The sequence below is a fragment of the Dermacentor variabilis genome, chromosome 6, assembly GCF_050947875.1.
Source record: "Dermacentor variabilis isolate Ectoservices chromosome 6, ASM5094787v1, whole genome shotgun sequence".
NCBI lineage: Eukaryota > Metazoa > Arthropoda > Arachnida > Ixodida > Ixodidae > Dermacentor > Dermacentor variabilis.
In genome coordinates, this window is record NC_134573.1 from 47,204,765 (window position 1) to 47,223,687 (window position 18,923).

Here is an 18,923-nt window from a genome sequence, read left to right on the forward strand (position 1 = left end):
ACACTTCCGGAGGAAGAATCAACAGAAACGGAAAAATTTCGAACCTGATAATGTTGAATGTAAATGAACACCTTCATCTAGCACCTTCATATATTTGTGCAATCGTATATTTTCACATATCCCACGCGCTGTGAGAATCGACGTTATGCAAAGCCTTCTGCAGGTAGCTGTTAGTCCAGAATTGTTTGGGGATCCGCAAAGCGTTACGAGTCGGGAAAATGTGTTGGTGTAAACTAAATATTTGTGTGTTTGTAAGCGAGCGTACGTATATGACAGCATCAAGGCGACAACGGTGACCACGATAGTATGGCGGCAACGGCATGATTCGCACTGCGTCCGTTCGACTCGAATTTATACAACATGCCGATTGTTGGGTTCCACGTAAGTGTTTAATGGGCGTAAGTCATATCATAAGAAGCCAACAAACAAAGACACCAAGTACAACACAGGGGAATTTACTTGTACATACTAAGTGAAAGAAGTAAGTTATAAACTATTGAAAGTGAAAGTGGATGAAAAACAACTTGCCGCAGGTGGGGAACGATCCCACGTCCTTTGCATTAAGCGTGCGATGCTCTACCAATTCAGCTACCGCCGGCGCCGTCTCCCCGTCCACTTTCTGGGCTATTTATGTATTATTGCTAGAACTAACCCTGGGAGTATAGCCAGCGCCACTACTCACAAACCTTGGCGGCGGATGTGGAGCATCCTTTCTGCTGCAGGCGTCACGAGTACGTGGACATGGGATCGTTCCCCACCTGCGACAAGTTGTTTTAACGCGATAGCGTTAAGGAGCTCGCGTCGCAGAAAATCCGGTGTCGTCGGCGTCGGTGTCGGCGTCCGCGGCGTTGGCCGTGAGCGATAAATCACGGCAGGCACTTCATAAATAAAAAGCAACTTCCAAGATGGGCTGGGTGGGAATCGAACCAGGGTCTCTGGAGTGTGAGACGGAGACGTTACCGCTGAGCCACGAGTTTTCTTTTCTTTTTTTTCGATGCTTCAAAGTGGCACAAAAGCGCCTCTAGTGAACGCGGTGTTGCCTTAGAAACGAGCTGTTTCTGAGGCTCAGGCGTGCGTCGCTTGCTCAGGCGCACATTTCGTTGTCGCGCCGAACGCTGCGTTGCTCGACGCTCACCGCGTCCGATGCGGGGCGCGTAGTCGCTGCGCCGTAGCCCATTGTCTTACACGCCTTGGCGGGTCGACGGGAACGCTGTCGCGTTCCACTCTTGAAGGCGAAGCTTAAGCGTCCTCCAATTTTTGTCATCCACTTTTAATTTCAATAATTTATATTTCTTTGTTTCACTTAGTAAGTACAAGTAATTTCCCCTGTGATGTCTTTGGTTTCTGTGTTTGTTGGCCTTCTTATGATATGATTAATAAAAATCGGGCCACTCGGGTAACCCCTTTTCTTAACGGGCGTAAGTGTGACATACAAGGATGACATACAAGCCTAAATTTCTCCGACAACACGCTGCACGTTTTTATACTATATTGTAATGTAATAGGAGTAATAGGCACGTGGCAATAGTTAGTGCCAGTTTCACCTTCTTGCAGTTATCACCGTTAGTTAGTTGCGGTTATCACCATTTTGTTATGCTGAATGCGATACCTGTCGAGCTACTTCTGCGAAAACGGAATCGGCAATTTGCAGAGATCTTGGCTGGTTCGTTCTAGAACGCGACCTTGCGCGTGCATACCTATCAGCTACAGAAAAAGAGAAACCATCTTTATCTTTACAAAAGCAATATGCGAACGTCTGGTTTTCCTCGTTTCAAGTTCTAGATCACTAACCACAGCTGAGAAACAGAACGAACAACGGTTTTCCCTTCCCTTTAAACACACCGAAACGCAGCAAGTCAGCTAATTTGGGTGGCCTGTTAGGGAGAAAGCTGGCGCTCCTTGCAATCTCTCCCGCTATCAAGAAGCGAACGTGTCCCGGTGCGTCATTTTGCAGGACAGCTCTTATCACAGTTCTCAAGAAAATGACGTGTGGTACGGCTGTTGTGAGGCGCGCCAAGACGCCCTGCGCGTCCCGTACCTCAAGACCTCCCAGCTCATCCTGGCACAACGTTTCATCATCCATTGTCCATAGTCCGCAGGCGACTCGGTGCAGTAATAAAGGAACGTAAAACAGCGAGTACAGCTCAACAGGCAAGTTCGCAAGCCCCAGCTGGCCCCTGCAGGTCGTCTTTTTCATGTAGGGAAGATACTATGTTACGCGATGTTTACGCTATTCCAAATAACTGCTTCCCACTCACAGTTGAAAAGCCAGAAAAATACATTGTAGTTGCACTTCTTGCGCTTTAGACCATGTTAATTTCCATCGGAATTCATGCCAAACTCATGGCGAAATCTTTCATGATCAAAATAAGCCTGTCACTGGCTTGGCGTAAAAGGAGCAAAATTCGTACCCATAGTAAGCTGTTCACTGCGCAAAAGCGTTGTAGTCTTCAGTAAGCACCATTTCCCCTAGACAGCAATAATTTTTATGCGTTTGAGCTGACTTTGGGTTTAAATCTCTAGTTTTCTTCTAAATCGCATCTCTTACGAGAACTTTGTCATTGTTTATTTTGTCCTGGCTCAAACAGACTGTTACTCTTAAGACTTGATGTAAACAACCTTGAAAATCCCGGTTCCACCCACCAGTTTGTACTGTTGCTTCGAAGCGGAGATTGAGCTCTGCTCCACCAGCTCCATGACGGCGCCTTCCAGCTGCTTCAGCTTCTCCTCGGGACTGCATTCAAGGCATCAGGTGGAGAGAGCGGACTCTTCGCGATGTTTAAATGCGGTTCCTGGTTCTCTGAGTCAATGTGTCTGCGTTTGTGGCCGCTAACTTCAAATGCCTATAACGCCTTCAAACTTCTATAAAAATTGCAACTGAAAAGGCAGTTTGCAATCTGCTGGGAAACACACCTCGTATTTGTCAAACGAATAAGTAGTGATATATTCATAAAACTGACTAAAGCTTCTTTTTAAGCAAGCTAAATGGATGTTGCAGCGTTCTACGGGAGTGAGCACTAAATGCCGTTCTTGTCTTTTTTTTCTTTGTGGTCTCTCTCTTGAGATAAAGTGGATATCAAAATGGCATTTGCGCATTTCAAATAAAGTTCAGTGAATGTAAAATAATTTCTTTCATTCGTGTCACGAACATAAGGCATTGAAGGCAACGCGGAATATTGGTCTCCACTATTTGTGTGCAATGGAATCTCAACGTCGTGCTTATGTTGACGCCGCACCTTCACCCTGACGCAATCAAAATTTCTTATTTCCCTAGTTTGCACAGGGTTGAAAGATGCAAGCTCGACTATGATATTACCAGTGATATTCCTGCAAAAGTTCAAAAGATTACCTTTAAGGCGCAGGCGATTCTGGGGCGGAATCCCCTAAGCAAACTTATGGCCAAATGTTGGCGTAAGAAAAACCTTACGAAAAAAGCGTATTCACAAAGCTGGGATCACCAAGCTTGCGATACTCGCCTCTGCAAAGACGAGTGCTGTAGTCGAAATAGAAGCGTCATTGTGCGACCTTCAGGTGCGGACAGGTGCGACCTTCAGTATGCATAGGCCGACAGAGAAAAACCCGCCAATCCTCTTTTGTGAAAAGGATTATGGCCAGCGAAGCTGTAGATATGTTGCGCCTATTGCAGGGCAACTTGTCAAATAATCATCCCGTATGCGCGCCCATTATGCGCATGGCTATTCAAAGTGATATGTGACAGAAACACACGCTACATTGAAGTTTGCAAAATATTTATTTTATTTATTACTTTCAAATTACTGCCATAAATGCTTCATGGTACAAAGATGTTTTCCGTTCTTATTTGAGAAGTGTTTTTGGTCCAAGTTAAATCGATGCATGACCCATGTACGGTAGTTGGTTGAATCGGATCGTTCAGCTAACCGAGGCCGAACTCCTCCACGAAGTGGGTGAACCACTGCTTTGTCTCCGCTTTTGAGATGTCTACGTTAAAGTTTCCGACAACGACCACCACCGAGGCATTGGCGGCAACCTACCGTTTAGCAGCGCTAAGCGCGCACGCATCGCCATCAATCATGTGGTTTGGTGGTTTTTTTTTTACTTGTGCGTTTCGTATTGAAACGAAAGCTGTGCTGTATGTTCGCTTCATACCGTTGTCTTACGGGAGTACGAGCCATTGCTCCTGGCCCAACACTACCACCGGGATCGGCCCACTGGGCTTTCTGTAGAGGCGTTGGACGCGAAAGAAATCCCGGGATATTAGCCTTATAGACAGCTTCACTGTATAAGCGTAAGTCGATTCTCAAAACCCGTGCAGCCGCTGCCGCTGCCGACGTAAGAAGGAAATTCTACCACACGGGGTAGCAATCTCCTGAACTATCTGCGACACTCTAAGCTGGTCGACGCCGGTAAGAGTTGGAACATGCTGTCGCGGCCGATTTTAGGTCACTATACTGATTCCTGGATCCCAGGATCCCTGGGTCCGGACCGGCCGCCATTGGAATCTGAACCTGGCAACGTTTAACGCTAGAACGTTATCTAGTGAGGCGAGTCTAGCAGTGCTATTGGAGGAATTAGACGGCAGTAAATGGGATATAATAGGTCTCAGTGAAGTTAGGAGGAAAAATGAAGCATATACAGTGCTAAAAAGCGGGCACGTCCTGCGCTACCGGGGCTTAGCGGAGAGGCGAGAACTAGGAGTCGGATTCCTGATTAATAAGAATATAGCTGGTAACCTACAGGAATTCTATAGTATTAACCAGAGGGTGGCAGGCCTTGTTGTGACACATAATAAGAGGTACAAATTGAAGGTCGTACAGGTTTACGCCCCTGCATCCAGTCATGATGACCAGGAAGTCGAAAGCTTCTATGAAGACGTGGAATTGGCGATGGGTAAAGTCAAAACAAAATACACTGTACTGATGGGCGACTTCAATGCCAAGGTAGGCAAGAAGCAAGCTGGAGACAAGGCAGTGGTGGAATATGGCATAGGTACTAGGAATAGCAGGAGAGAGTTATTAGTAGACTTTGTAGAACAGAATAATATGCGGATAATGAATACCTTCTTCCTCAAGCGGGATAGCCGAAAGTGGACGTGGAGGAGCCCGAATGACGAGACAAGAAATGGAATAGACTTTATACTCTGCGCTATCCCTGGCATCATACAAGATGCGGACGTGCTTGGCATGGTGCGCTGCAGTGACCATAGAATGGTAAGAACTCGCATTAGCCTAGACTTGAGGAGGGAACGGAAGAAACTGGTACATAAGATGCCGATGAATGAGTTAGCGGTAAGAGGGAAAATAGAGGAATTCCGGATCAAGCTACAGAATAGGTATTCGGCTTTAACTCAAAGAACCTTAGTGTTAAAACAATGAACGACAGCCTTATGAGCATCATTAAAGAGTGTGCAATAGAAGTCGGTGGTAACTGGTAACTTCGTTAGACAGGATACCAATCAGCTATCACAGCAGACGAAAGTTATGATCAAGAAACGCCAGTGTATGAAAGCCTCTAACCCTACAGCTAGAACAGAACTGGCAGAATTTTCGAAGTTATTCAACAATCTTAAGACAGCTGACATAAGGAATATAATATGGATAGAATTGAACATACTCTCACGAACTGAGGAAGCCTAAAAGCAGTGAAGAAGAAACAGGGAATTGGCAAGAATCAGATGTATGTATTAAGAGACAAAGCCGGCAATATCATTAGTAATATGGATGAGATAGTTCAAGTGGCAGAGGAGTTCTATAGAGGTTTATACAGTACCAGTGGCACCCACGACGATAATGGAAGAGAGAATAGTCTAGAGGAATTTGAAATTCCACAAATAACGCCAGAAGAAGTAAAGAAAGCCTTGGGAGCTATGCAAAGGGGGAAGGCAGCTGGTTAGGATCAGGTAACAGCAGATTTGTTGAAGGATGGAGGGCAGATTGTTCTAGAGAAACTGGCCACCCTGTATATGCAATGCCTCATGATCTTGAGCGTACCGGAATCATGGAAGAACGCTAACATAATCCTAATCCATAAGAAAGGGGACGCCAAAGACTTGAAAAATCATAGACCGATCAGCTTACTGTCCGTTGCCTGCAAAGTAGCGCAACGGACAAGTAAGGCAATCGCAAATACAATCAGAAACACCTTAGACTTGTGTCAACCAAAGGACCAGGCAAGATTCCGTAAAGGCTACTCAACAATAGACCATATTCACACTATAAATCAGGTGATACAGAAATGTGCGGAATATAACCAACCCTTATATACAGCTTTCATTGATTACGAGAAAGTGTTTGATTCTGTCGAAACCTCAGCAATCATGGAGGCATTACGGAATCAGGGTGCAGACGAGCCATATGTAAAAATACTGAAAGATATCTATAACGGCTCCACAGCTACCGTAGTCCTCAATAAAGAAAGCAACAAAATCCCAATAAAGAAAGGCGTCAGGCAGGCAGATACGATCTCTCCAATTCTATTCACAGCGTGTTTGCAGGAGGTATTAAGATACCTGGATTGGGAAGAATTTGGGATAAGAGTTAATGGAGAATACCTTAATAACTTGCGATTCGCTGATGATATTGCCTTGCTTAGTAACTCAGGGGATCATATGCAAAGCATACTCACTGAGCTGGAGAGGCAAAGCAGAATAGTGGGTCTAAAAATAATCTGCAGAAAACTAAAGTTATGTTTAACAGTTTAGGAAGAGAACAGCAGTTTACGATAGGTAGCGAGGCACTGGAAGTGGTAAGAGAATACATCTACTTAGGGCAGGTACTGACCGCGGATCCGGATCATGAGACTGAAATAATCAGAAGAATGGGCTGGGGTGCGTTTGGCAGGCATTCTCAGATCGTGAACAGCAGGTTGCCATTAACCCTCATAAGAAAAGTGTACAACCGCTGTGTCTTACCAGTACTCACGTACGAAGCAGAAACCTGGAGGCTTACGAAAAGGGTTCTACTTAAATTGAGGACGACGCAACGAGCTATGGAAAGAAGAATGATGGGTGTAACCTTAAGGCATAACAAAAGAGCAGATTGGGTGAGGGAACAAACGCGAGTTAATGATATCTTTGTTGAAATCAAGAAAAAGAAATGGGCATGGGTAGGACATGTAATGAGGAGGAAAGATGGTCATTAAGGGTTACGGACTGGATTCCAAGGGAAAGAAAGCGTAGCAAGGGGCGGCAGAAGGTTAGGTGGGCGGATGAGATGAAGAATTTTGCAGGGACGACGTGGCCACAAGTTGTACATGACCGCGGTAGTTGGAGAAGGATGGGAGAAGCCTTTGCCCTGCAGTAGACTTAACCGCGCTGCTGCTGCTGCTGCTGCTGCTGCTGCTGCTGCTGCTGCTGCTGCTGCTGCTGCTGCTGCTGCTGCTGCTGCTGCTGCTGCTGCTGCTGCTGCTGCTGCTGCTGCTGCTGCTGCTGCTGCTGCTGCTGCTGCTGCTGCTGCTGCTGCTGCTGCTGCTGCTGCTGCTGCTGCTGCTGCTGCTGCTGCTGCTGCTGCTGCTGCTGCTGCTGCTGCTGCTGCTGCTGCTGCTGCTGCTGCTGCTGCTGCTGCTGCTGCTGCTGCTGCTGCTGCTGCTGCTGCTGCTGCTGCTGCTGCTGCTGCTGCTGCTGCTGCTGCTGCTGCTGCTGCTGCTGCTGCTGCTGCTGCTGCTGCTGCTGCTGCTGCTGCTGCTGCTGCTGCTGCTGCTGCTGCTGCTGCTGCTGCTGCTGCTGCTGCTGCTGCTGCTGCTGCTGCTGCTGCTGCTGCTGCTGCTGCTGCTGCTGCTGCTGCTGCTGCTGCTGCTGCTGCTGCTGCTGCTGCTGCTGCTGCTGCTGCTGCTGCTGCTGCTGCTGCTGCTGCTGCTGCTGCTGCTGCTGCTGCTGCTGCTGCTGCTGCTGCTGCTGCTGCTGCTGCTGCTGCTGCTGCTGCTGCTGCTGCTGCTGCTGCTGCTGCTGCTGCTGCTGCTGCTGCTGCTGCTGCTGCTGCTGCTGCTGCTGCTGCTGCTGCTGCTGCTGCTGCTGCTGCTGCTGCTGCTGCTGCTGCTGCTGCTGCTGCTGCTGCTGCTGCTGCTGCTGCTGCTGCTGCTGCTGCTGCTGCTGCTGCTGCTGCTGCTGCTGCTGCTGCTGCTGCTGCTGCTGCTGCTGCTGCTGCTGCTGCTGCTGCTGCTGCTGCTGCTGCTGCTGCTGCTGCTGCTGCTGCTGCTGCTGCTGCTGCTGCTGCTGCTGCTGCTGCTGCTGCTGCTGCTGCTGCTGCTGCTGCTGCTGCTGCTGCTGCTGCTGCTGCTGCTGCTGCTGCTGCTGCTGCTGCTGCTGCTGCTGCTGCTGCTGCTGCTGCTGCTGCTGCTGCTGCTGCTGCTGCTGCTGCTGCTGCTGCTGCTGCTGCTGCTGCTGCTGCTGCTGCTGCTGCTGCTGCTGCTGCTGCTGCTGCTGCTGCTGCTGCTGCTGCTGCTGCTGCTGCTGCTGCTGCTGCTGCTGCTGCTGCTGCTGCTGCTGCTGCTGCTGCTGCTGCTGCTGCTGCTGCTGCTGCTGCTGCTGCTGCTGCTGCTGCTGCTGCTGCTGCTGCTGCTGCTGCTGCTGCTGCTGCTGCTGCTGCTGCTGCTGCTGCTGCTGCTGCTGCTGCTGCTGCTGCTGCTGCTGCTGCTGCTGCTGCTGCTGCTGCTGCTGCTGCTGCTGCTGCTGCTGCTGCTGCTGCTGCTGCTGCTGCTGCTGCTGCTGCTGCTGCTGCTGCTGCTGCTGCTGCTGCTGCTGCTGCTGCTGCTGCTGCTGCTGCTGCTGCTGCTGCTGCTGCTGCTGCTGCTGCTGCTGCTGCTGCTGCTGCTGCTGCTGCTGCTGCTGCTGCTGCTGCTGCTGCTGCTGCTGCTGCTGCTGCTGCTGCTGCTGCTGCTGCTGCTGCTGCTGCTGCTGCTGCTGCTGCTGCTGCTGCTGCTGCTGCTGCTGCTGCTGCTGCTGCTGCTGCTGCTGCTGCTGCTGCTGCTGCTGCTGCTGCTGCTGCTGCTGCTGCTGCTGCTGCTGCTGCTGCTGCTGCTGCTGCTGCTGCTGCTGCTGCTGCTGCTGCTGCTGCTGCTGCTGCTGCTGCTGCTGCTGCTGCTGCTGCTGCTGCTGCTGCTGCTGCTGCTGCTGCTGCTGCTGCTGCTGCTGCTGCTGCTGCTGCTGCTGCTGCTGCTGCTGCTGCTGCTGCTGCTGCTGCTGCTGCTGCTGCTGCTGCTGCTGCTGCTGCTGCTGCTGCTGCTGCTGCTGCTGCTGCTGCTGCTGCTGCTGCTGCTGCTGCTGCTGCTGCTGCTGCTGCTGCTGCTGCTGCTGCTGCTGCTGCTGCTGCTGCTGCTGCTGCTGCTGCTGCTGCTGCTGCTGCTGCTGCTGCTGCTGCTGCTGCTGCTGCTGCTGCTGCTGCTGCTGCTGCTGCTGCTGCTGCTGCTGCTGCTGCTGCTGCTGCTGCTGCTGCTGCTGCTGCTGCTGCTGCTGCTGCTGCTGCTGCTGCTGCTGCTGCTGCTGCTGCTGCTGCTGCTGCTGCTGCTGCTGCTGCTGCTGCTGCTGCTGCTGCTGCTGCTGCTGCTGCTGCTGCTGCTGCTGCTGCTGCTGCTGCTGCTGCTGCTGCTGCTGCTGCTGCTGCTGCTGCTGCTGCTGCTGCTGCTGCTGCTGCTGCTGCTGCTGCTGCTGCTGCTGCTGCTGCTGCTGCTGCTGCTGCTGCTGCTGCTGCTGCTGCTGCTGCTGCTGCTGCTGCTGCTGCTGCTGCTGCTGCTGCTGCTGCTGCTGCTGCTGCTGCTGCTGCTGCTGCTGCTGCTGCTGCTGCTGCTGCTGCTGCTGCTGCTGCTGCTGCTGCTGCTGCTGCTGCTGCTGCTGCTGCTGCTGCTGCTGCTGCTGCTGCTGCTGCTGCTGCTGCTGCTGCTGCTGCTGCTGCTGCTGCTGCTGCTGCTGCTGCTGCTGCTGCTGCTGCTGCTGCTGCTGCTGCTGCTGCTGCTGCTGCTGCTGCTGCTGCTGCTGCTGCTGCTGCTGCTGCTGCTGCTGCTGCTGCTGCTGCTGCTGCTGCTGCTGCTGCTGCTGCTGCTGCTGCTGCTGCTGCTGCTGCTGCTGCTGCTGCTGCTGCTGCTGCTGCTGCTGCTGCTGCTGCTGCTGCTGCTGCTGCTGCTGCTGCTGCTGCTGCTGCTGCTGCTGCTGCTGCTGCTGCTGCTGCTGCTGCTGCTGCTGCTGCTGCTGCTGCTGCTGCTGCTGCTGCTGCTGCTGCTGCTGCTGCTGCTGCTGCTGCTGCTGCTGCTGCTGCTGCTGCTGCTGCTGCTGCTGCTGCTGCTGCTGCTGCTGCTGCTGCTGCTGCTGCTGCTGCTGCTGCTGCTGCTGCTGCTGCTGCTGCTGCTGCTGCTGCTGCTGCTGCTGCTGCTGCTGCTGCTGCTGCTGCTGCTGCTGCTGCTGCTGCTGCTGCTGCTGCTGCTGCTGCTGCTGCTGCTGCTGCTGCTGCTGCTGCTGCTGCTGCTGCTGCTGCTGCTGCTGCTGCTGCTGCTGCTGCTGCTGCTGCTGCTGCTGCTGCTGCTGCTGCTGCTGCTGCTGCTGCTGCTGCTGCTGCTGCTGCTGCTGCTGCTGCTGCTGCTGCTGCTGCTGCTGCTGCTGCTGCTGCTGCTGCTGCTGCTGCTGCTGCTGCTGCTGCTGCTGCTGCTGCTGCTGCTGCTGCTGCTGCTGCTGCTGCTGCTGCTGCTGCTGCTGCTGCTGCTGCTGCTGCTGCTGCTGCTGCTGCTGCTGCTGCTGCTGCTGCTGCTGCTGCTGCTGCTGCTGCTGCTGCTGCTGCTGCTGCTGCTGCTGCTGCTGCTGCTGCTGCTGCTGCTGCTGCTGCTGCTGCTGCTGCTGCTGCTGCTGCTGCTGCTGCTGCTGCTGCTGCTGCTGCTGCTGCTGCTGCTGCTGCTGCTGCTGCTGCTGCTGCTGCTGCTGCTGCTGCTGCTGCTGCTGCTGCTGCTGCTGCTGCTGCTGCTGCTGCTGCTGCTGCTGCTGCTGCTGCTGCTGCTGCTGCTGCTGCTGCTGCTGCTGCTGCTGCTGCTGCTGCTGCTGCTGCTGCTGCTGCTGCTGCTGCTGCTGCTGCTGCTGCTGCTGCTGCTGCTGCTGCTGCTGCTGCTGCTGCTGCTGCTGCTGCTGCTGCTGCTGCTGCTGCTGCTGCTGCTGCTGCTGCTGCTGCTGCTGCTGCTGCTGCTGCTGCTGCTGCTGCTGCTGCTGCTGCTGCTGCTGCTGCTGCTGCTGCTGCTGCTGCTGCTGCTGCTGCTGCTGCTGCTGCTGCTGCTGCTGCTGCTGCTGCTGCTGCTGCTGCTGCTGCTGCTGCTGCTGCTGCTGCTGCTGCTGCTGCTGCTGCTGCTGCTGCTGCTGCTGCTGCTGCTGCTGCTGCTGCTGCTGCTGCTGCTGCTGCTGCTGCTGCTGCTGCTGCTGCTGCTGCTGCTGCTGCTGCTGCTGCTGCTGCTGCTGCTGCTGCTGCTGCTGCTGCTGCTGCTGCTGCTGCTGCTGCTGCTGCTGCTGCTGCTGCTGCTGCTGCTGCTGCTGCTGCTGCTGCTGCTGCTGCTGCTGCTGCTGCTGCTGCTGCTGCTGCTGCTGCTGCTGCTGCTGCTGCTGCTGCTGCTGCTGCTGCTGCTGCTGCTGCTGCTGCTGCTGCTGCTGCTGCTGCTGCTGCTGCTGCTGCTGCTGCTGCTGCTGCTGCTGCTGCTGCTGCTGCTGCTGCTGCTGCTGCTGCTGCTGCTGCTGCTGCTGCTGCTGCTGCTGCTGCTGCTGCTGCTGCTGCTGCTGCTGCTGCTGCTGCTGCTGCTGCTGCTGCTGCTGCTGCTGCTGCTGCTGCTGCTGCTGCTGCTGCTGCTGCTGCTGCTGCTGCTGCTGCTGCTGCTGCTGCTGCTGCTGCTGCTGCTGCTGCTGCTGCTGCTGCTGCTGCTGCTGCTGCTGCTGCTGCTGCTGCTGCTGCTGCTGCTGCTGCTGCTGCTGCTGCTGCTGCTGCTGCTGCTGCTGCTGCTGCTGCTGCTGCTGCTGCTGCTGCTGCTGCTGCTGCTGCTGCTGCTGCTGCTGCTGCTGCTGCTGCTGCTGCTGCTGCTGCTGCTGCTGCTGCTGCTGCTGCTGCTGCTGCTGCTGCTGCTGCTGCTGCTGCTGCTGCTGCTGCTGCTGCTGCTGCTGCTGCTGCTGCTGCTGCTGCTGCTGCTGCTGCTGCTGCTGCTGCTGCTGCTGCTGCTGCTGCTGCTGCTGCTGCTGCTGCTGCTGCTGCTGCTGCTGCTGCTGCTGCTGCTGCTGCTGCTGCTGCTGCTGCTGCTGCTGCTGCTGCTGCTGCTGCTGCTGCTGCTGCTGCTGCTGCTGCTGCTGCTGCTGCTGCTGCTGCTGCTGCTGCTGCTGCTGCTGCTGCTGCTGCTGCTGCTGCTGCTGCTGCTGCTGCTGCTGCTGCTGCTGCTGCTGCTGCTGCTGCTGCTGCTGCTGCTGCTGCTGCTGCTGCTGCTGCTGCTGCTGCTGCTGCTGCTGCTGCTGCTGCTGCTGCTGCTGCTGCTGCTGCTGCTGCTGCTGCTGCTGCTGCTGCTGCTGCTGCTGCTGCTGCTGCTGCTGCTGCTGCTGCTGCTGCTGCTGCTGCTGCTGCTGCTGCTGCTGCTGCTGCTGCTGCTGCTGCTGCTGCTGCTGCTGCTGCTGCTGCTGCTGCTGCTGCTGCTGCTGCTGCTGCTGCTGCTGCTGCTGCTGCTGCTGCTGCTGCTGCTGCTGCTGCTGCTGCTGCTGCTGCTGCTGCTGCTGCTGCTGCTGCTGCTGCTGCTGCTGCTGCTGCTGCTGCTGCTGCTGCTGCTGCTGCTGCTGCTGCTGCTGCTGCTGCTGCTGCTGCTGCTGCTGCTGCTGCTGCTGCTGCTGCTGCTGCTGCTGCTGCTGCTGCTGCTGCTGCTGCTGCTGCTGCTGCTGCTGCTGCTGCTGCTGCTGCTGCTGCTGCTGCTGCTGCTGCTGCTGCTGCTGCTGCTGCTGCTGCTGCTGCTGCTGCTGCTGCTGCTGCTGCTGCTGCTGCTGCTGCTGCTGCTGCTGCTGCTGCTGCTGCTGCTGCTGCTGCTGCTGCTGCTGCTGCTGCTGCTGCTGCTGCTGCTGCTGCTGCTGCTGCTGCTGCTGCTGCTGCTGCTGCTGCTGCTGCTGCTGCTGCTGCTGCTGCTGCTGCTGCTGCTGCTGCTGCTGCTGCTGCTGCTGCTGCTGCTGCTGCTGCTGCTGCTGCTGCTGCTGCTGCTGCTGCTGCTGCTGCTGCTGCTGCTGCTGCTGCTGCTGCTGCTGCTGCTGCTGCTGCTGCTGCTGCTGCTGCTGCTGCTGCTGCTGCTGCTGCTGCTGCTGCTGCTGCTGCTGCTGCTGCTGCTGCTGCTGCTGCTGCTGCTGCTGCTGCTGCTGCTGCTGCTGCTGCTGCTGCTGCTGCTGCTGCTGCTGCTGCTGCTGCTGCTGCTGCTGCTGCTGCTGCTGCTGCTGCTGCTGCTGCTGCTGCTGCTGCTGCTGCTGCTGCTGCTGCTGCTGCTGCTGCTGCTGCTGCTGCTGCTGCTGCTGCTGCTGCTGCTGCTGCTGCTGCTGCTGCTGCTGCTGCTGCTGCTGCTGCTGCTGCTGCTGCTGCTGCTGCTGCTGCTGCTGCTGCTGCTGCTGCTGCTGCTGCTGCTGCTGCTGCTGCTGCTGCTGCTGCTGCTGCTGCTGCTGCTGCTGCTGCTGCTGCTGCTGCTGCTGCTGCTGCTGCTGCTGCTGCTGCTGCTGCTGCTGCTGCTGCTGCTGCTGCTGCTGCTGCTGCTGCTGCTGCTGCTGCTGCTGCTGCTGCTGCTGCTGCTGCTGCTGCTGCTGCTGCTGCTGCTGCTGCTGCTGCTGCTGCTGCTGCTGCTGCTGCTGCTGCTGCTGCTGCTGCTGCTGCTGCTGCTGCTGCTGCTGCTGCTGCTGCTGCTGCTGCTGCTGCTGCTGCTGCTGCTGCTGCTGCTGCTGCTGCTGCTGCTGCTGCTGCTGCTGCTGCTGCTGCTGCTGCTGCTGCTGCTGCTGCTGCTGCTGCTGCTGCTGCTGCTGCTGCTGCTGCTGCTGCTGCTGCTGCTGCTGCTGCTGCTGCTGCTGCTGCTGCTGCTGCTGCTGCTGCTGCTGCTGCTGCTGCTGCTGCTGCTGCTGCTGCTGCTGCTGCTGCTGCTGCTGCTGCTGCTGCTGCTGCTGCTGCTGCTGCTGCTGCTGCTGCTGCTGCTGCTGCTGCTGCTGCTGCTGCTGCTGCTGCTGCTGCTGCTGCTGCTGCTGCTGCTGCTGCTGCTGCTGCTGCTGCTGCTGCTGCTGCTGCTGCTGCTGCTGCTGCTGCTGCTGCTGCTGCTGCTGCTGCTGCTGCTGCTGCTGCTGCTGCTGCTGCTGCTGCTGCTGCTGCTGCTGCTGCTGCTGCTGCTGCTGCTGCTGCTGCTGCTGCTGCTGCTGCTGCTGCTGCTGCTGCTGCTGCTGCTGCTGCTGCTGCTGCTGCTGCTGCTGCTGCTGCTGCTGCTGCTGCTGCTGCTGCTGCTGCTGCTGCTGCTGCTGCTGCTGCTGCTGCTGCTGCTGCTGCTGCTGCTGCTGCTGCTGCTGCTGCTGCTGCTGCTGCTGCTGCTGCTGCTGCTGCTGCTGCTGCTGCTGCTGCTGCTGCTGCTGCTGCTGCTGCTGCTGCTGCTGCTGCTGCTGCTGCTGCTGCTGCTGCTGCTGCTGCTGCTGCTGCTGCTGCTGCTGCTGCTGCTGCTGCTGCTGCTGCTGCTGCTGCTGCTGCTGCTGCTGCTGCTGCTGCTGCTGCTGCTGCTGCTGCTGCTGCTGCTGCTGCTGCTGCTGCTGCTGCTGCTGCTGCTGCTGCTGCTGCTGCTGCTGCTGCTGCTGCTGCTGCTGCTGCTGCTGCTGCTGCTGCTGCTGCTGCTGCTGCTGCTGCTGCTGCTGCTGCTGCTGCTGCTGCTGCTGCTGCTGCTGCTGCTGCTGCTGCTGCTGCTGCTGCTGCTGCTGCTGCTGCTGCTGCTGCTGCTGCTGCTGCTGCTGCTGCTGCTGCTGCTGCTGCTGCTGCTGCTGCTGCTGCTGCTGCTGCTGCTGCTGCTGCTGCTGCTGCTGCTGCTGCTGCTGCTGCTGCTGCTGCTGCTGCTGCTGCTGCTGCTGCTGCTGCTGCTGCTGCTGCTGCTGCTGCTGCTGCTGCTGCTGCTGCTGCTGCTGCTGCTGCTGCTGCTGCTGCTGCTGCTGCTGCTGCTGCTGCTGCTGCTGCTGCTGCTGCTGCTGCTGCTGCTGCTGCTGCTGCTGCTGCTGCTGCTGCTGCTGCTGCTGCTGCTGCTGCTGCTGCTGCTGCTGCTGCTGCTGCTGCTGCTGCTGCTGCTGCTGCTGCTGCTGCTGCTGCTGCTGCTGCTGCTGCTGCTGCTGCTGCTGCTGCTGCTGCTGCTGCTGCTGCTGCTGCTGCTGCTGCTGCTGCTGCTGCTGATGATGATGATGATGATGATGATGATGATGATGATGATAGTCGAGGATCGCGCGTGCTTATAGTTTTACGGCGCGTTCTGATTTGCCATGTTGAAGTGCATCGACAATTTTTAGTGCGTAATTGTACTGGGCGTGCGCCGCTGTAGAAGGCAGTAACATTACTGATGTGCTGCGAACTTATGCTTGATATTTTGTAGGCTATGTTTTCCAATACGCGCAATAGCCTCATTTTACATACTAGTCATGACACTCTATTGGGTGCTAGCAAATAAAGTGTGGCTTCCGTCCCTAACAACCGCCAAGTTTGTCGTTGACTTCAATTGTTTTTCGTCGCGGCCTTACCAGGTTGAAACGACAGAAAGACTGGATAGGCCCGATCTGTAGGCCATATTACGTATACAGTGTTCAGCAATTGAAACGCAATACTGGAAGCCCGTTGTCGCCGGCGCTTTTTGCATTGAGCTGGTGCATCGTGGCATACAGTGAATGCGAGAACGCTTGTGACGCGTAGTGGCTGCGTTTGGTTCCAAGCGATCATCTAGAGCTAAATAAAAAAGACGGTGGCAACCGTGCGCTCCGAGTATTGAGTTTCAATCGCTGAGCACTACACATTTCCGACGCTGCTTTGCTATGGTCAAGTAGTTATAACATTTATAAAGGAGCCGTTCATATGCAAGAGCTTCGAATTCCATGGCAATTGCCTGTCTTCGTCTCCGCAGCTATAACGGCTACGGAGCTTGGGCTACGAAGGCGAACACTCAGATTTGCATTCGCCATTTGGTGTCTTATCAGTGGTTCAGTCTTTCCTTTAGGGCATATTTTCCTTCCTCGCGCTTCCCAACTCTGGTTGCGTCCGAGACATTACTGTTTGCTGTGCATCGACGACGATCGCAAACTCACCAGCATGTTCACACTTGCCGCCACCGATGGCTCTTCTCGCGCTAAGCTGCCTGAAATGGACCACGACTGAAAATAGGATTACTTTCTAAGACATTCAGAATGACGAACCATTGCCAAAGAAATATAATTACAAGGGACAGAAAACGAAAGCTTACCGACGCACGTGCGATTGGCGAAACAGCTCAAGGAATGAAAATGGAGACGTACGTCACACTTTCTTTTTTGCCCATGATTTCAGAGCGCAGGTCTTAAGCGCCCGTTTCTGCGGTGAGTGTCGGCGTCGGTGTAACCGAGTGAACGAGCACAGCTAAGTATGAAAGAGCGAACTCGGAGCGCAGCGGAGCATGAAAGACGGCGATATCGAAGTCAGCGCGAGGAGAAAAGCGGAGGAGTAGGGTGCGGCGGAACCATGAAGCGGAAAGCGGAGGAAGGGGTGGCGAAAGCGTGGTGAGAAAAGCGTAGTAGCGCGCAAGGCGCGCTCTGCGGCGACAACCGCTACGAGATGGTGCCGGAATAGCGCGCCGTCGTCTGTTCACCGATGGCATGTGGAGAGCACGTCCACCGGTACCATATATGGAAACAAAGCACTTGTCTGTCTGTGGCAGATGCTGTAACTTGCTCCCACGCGTCACCCACGTGCTGCCTCTCGCGATCTGCCGATTGCGACTTTACAATTGCTAGTAAGTACAGCGGGGCATGACACCTGCGGAGGCGCCGGACGTTTGCACACTCGTGGGAGAGAAAATGTGGGGGCTTTGCTCCTTGAATACATGCCTCTGCCTAGGCACTACGGAGGAGAAGTTAGCGCGTGTTGTAAGCGTTATTCCCTAGGCGTGCCGGCATTGCGGAGTGGGCACGAGTTAGCGGCGCGGTGAAACAGGTGATAACATCGCAGATGCTTCCGTGGGAGCAGTAGGGCCCGCGGAAGAGGCCGGTCCGCATATATTGAAAATCTAGAAGGAACAGCACCTTAGCAACCGCGGTTGAACGCTAGTTGATGAAAGGGTGCCGGCAATGACAATACGCCGCGCACCCCTAACGCGTTTTAAGCTAACCTAATCTAGCGGTAACCTAGCCTAACGTTAACGTAATCTAACGAGGCCGAGACAGAAAGACAATGCTCCCGAGGTCAGCGTTGTGAGAATACGCCACGCCACCCTAACGGCTTTTACGCTAGTCTAGCCTAACGTAACGTTAACGTAACCCACCTTAAGCTAACGTTAACCTAACCTAACGTAAGATATCGTGGCCGAGACACAAAGACAATAATCCACACGGCGTAACCACTGTGAGAATATGCCGCGGCACCCTAAAGCCTTTTACCTTAACCTAACGTAACCTAAGCTAACCCAAACCTAACCTAAACCAAACTTATACCTAAGCTAACCTAACCTAACCTGGACGAGACGCAACGCTAATAATCCTCACCGCGTGATATAAGGCAATCGCGTTCAACCGGGGTTGCTAAAGCGCTGTGCGTTTAGTTCACTCAAACGGCTCCACTCAAAAATGCTCCTGAAAAGTCCACGAGACCAGGCCCGGCCTATACTATTCCCCCTGTCGCTTCCCCGGGAAAACTAATGATGCTTATTCATGTCTGTGATGGTAGAGTGCCATAAGCCATGACAAAGTGATGATCCGGCATGGCTGACCCTGCACCAGGACCCGCATGCGCGAGAAAGTCGATCCGACGCACCTTCACACACAGCGATCACCAAATGGTGTGTCAGTGCCAGCTGCTTCTCCTGTTTCACTGCGCCGGCAGCCAGCGTCTAAGCGTGAACTCACCCCACTCCGCTATGCCGGCACGCCTAGGAACAAACGCGCGCAACACGTGCAAAGAAACTTCTCCACCGTAGTGCCTAGGTAGAGTCGCATATTCAAGGAGCAAAGGCCCCCATATTTTCTCTCTCGCACCCGCTCCTACTCGCGCCTGCGCAGAAACGTCGAGCGCCGCAAGAAACGCCACGACCCGCTGTACCTATTAGCAACTGTAAAAATGCCTCCCGATTTGCGAGGCAGTCGCGCGACACTTCGCTCCATTTCCAATGTGCCGCACGATACAGATTTCCCGCGCCAGCCAACATATCGCGAAATGAAAACACTTATAGACTTCGCGTTAGGAAGTGTCGTAGTCGACAGCGAATTTTCGTTACTCCAGAAAGAAACGATGCAACGAAGGCCGAACCCGAAGGCGGTAGCGTTTTCGTGGCGTTCTGCTGCGAGGAAAGCACCGGGAAATGAGAGCCGACCCCGAAGGCGGCCGTGCAGTTTAACACAGCGTCTCAAAGCGTTAACAATCATGAGGCGAGAACGGGACAAAGTGATACGCTCCCGCTCGTCACGCAAGAAAGTAATTAATTCTTGCGACCGAATGGAAGCTAGAGCGCACACAAGTGCTGTAGCTTGTGCTATGTGAGACGTGACGCATACGTGCCAGTCGTGCCAAAGAAGTGTAATACAGTCATTCGCCTTTATAGCGAAGTGCTTGGTGCCTCTAAATCATTGATTATACAGGTCACTTCATCGTAAATGTCGCGCAGCGCTCAGCTCACACAAGAACAGGGACATATTCCTTCCTGCGTTCGTTCAAGAGGTGCTCGACTGCAGATGGCGTCGGCATGAGAGAAGCATGCATGCGGTTTAACAGTCGCGCGGCTGTGCCTGAGGCGTGAGGGGT

General features: G+C 55.6%; 1 protein-coding gene across 1 annotated transcript in view; it reads right to left on the minus strand.

Moving 5' to 3' along the window:
• nompB (intraflagellar transport protein 88-like protein nompB) overlaps positions 1-18,923 on the minus strand; it is a 149,402-nt gene that overhangs the window by 73,548 nt on the left and 56,931 nt on the right. Inside the window, exon 6 of the mRNA XM_075695041.1 lies at positions 2,644-2,734. Within this exon, the coding sequence (XP_075551156.1) occupies positions 2,644-2,734 (91 nt within the window). The remainder of the gene's footprint in view (positions 1-2,643; positions 2,735-18,923) is intronic.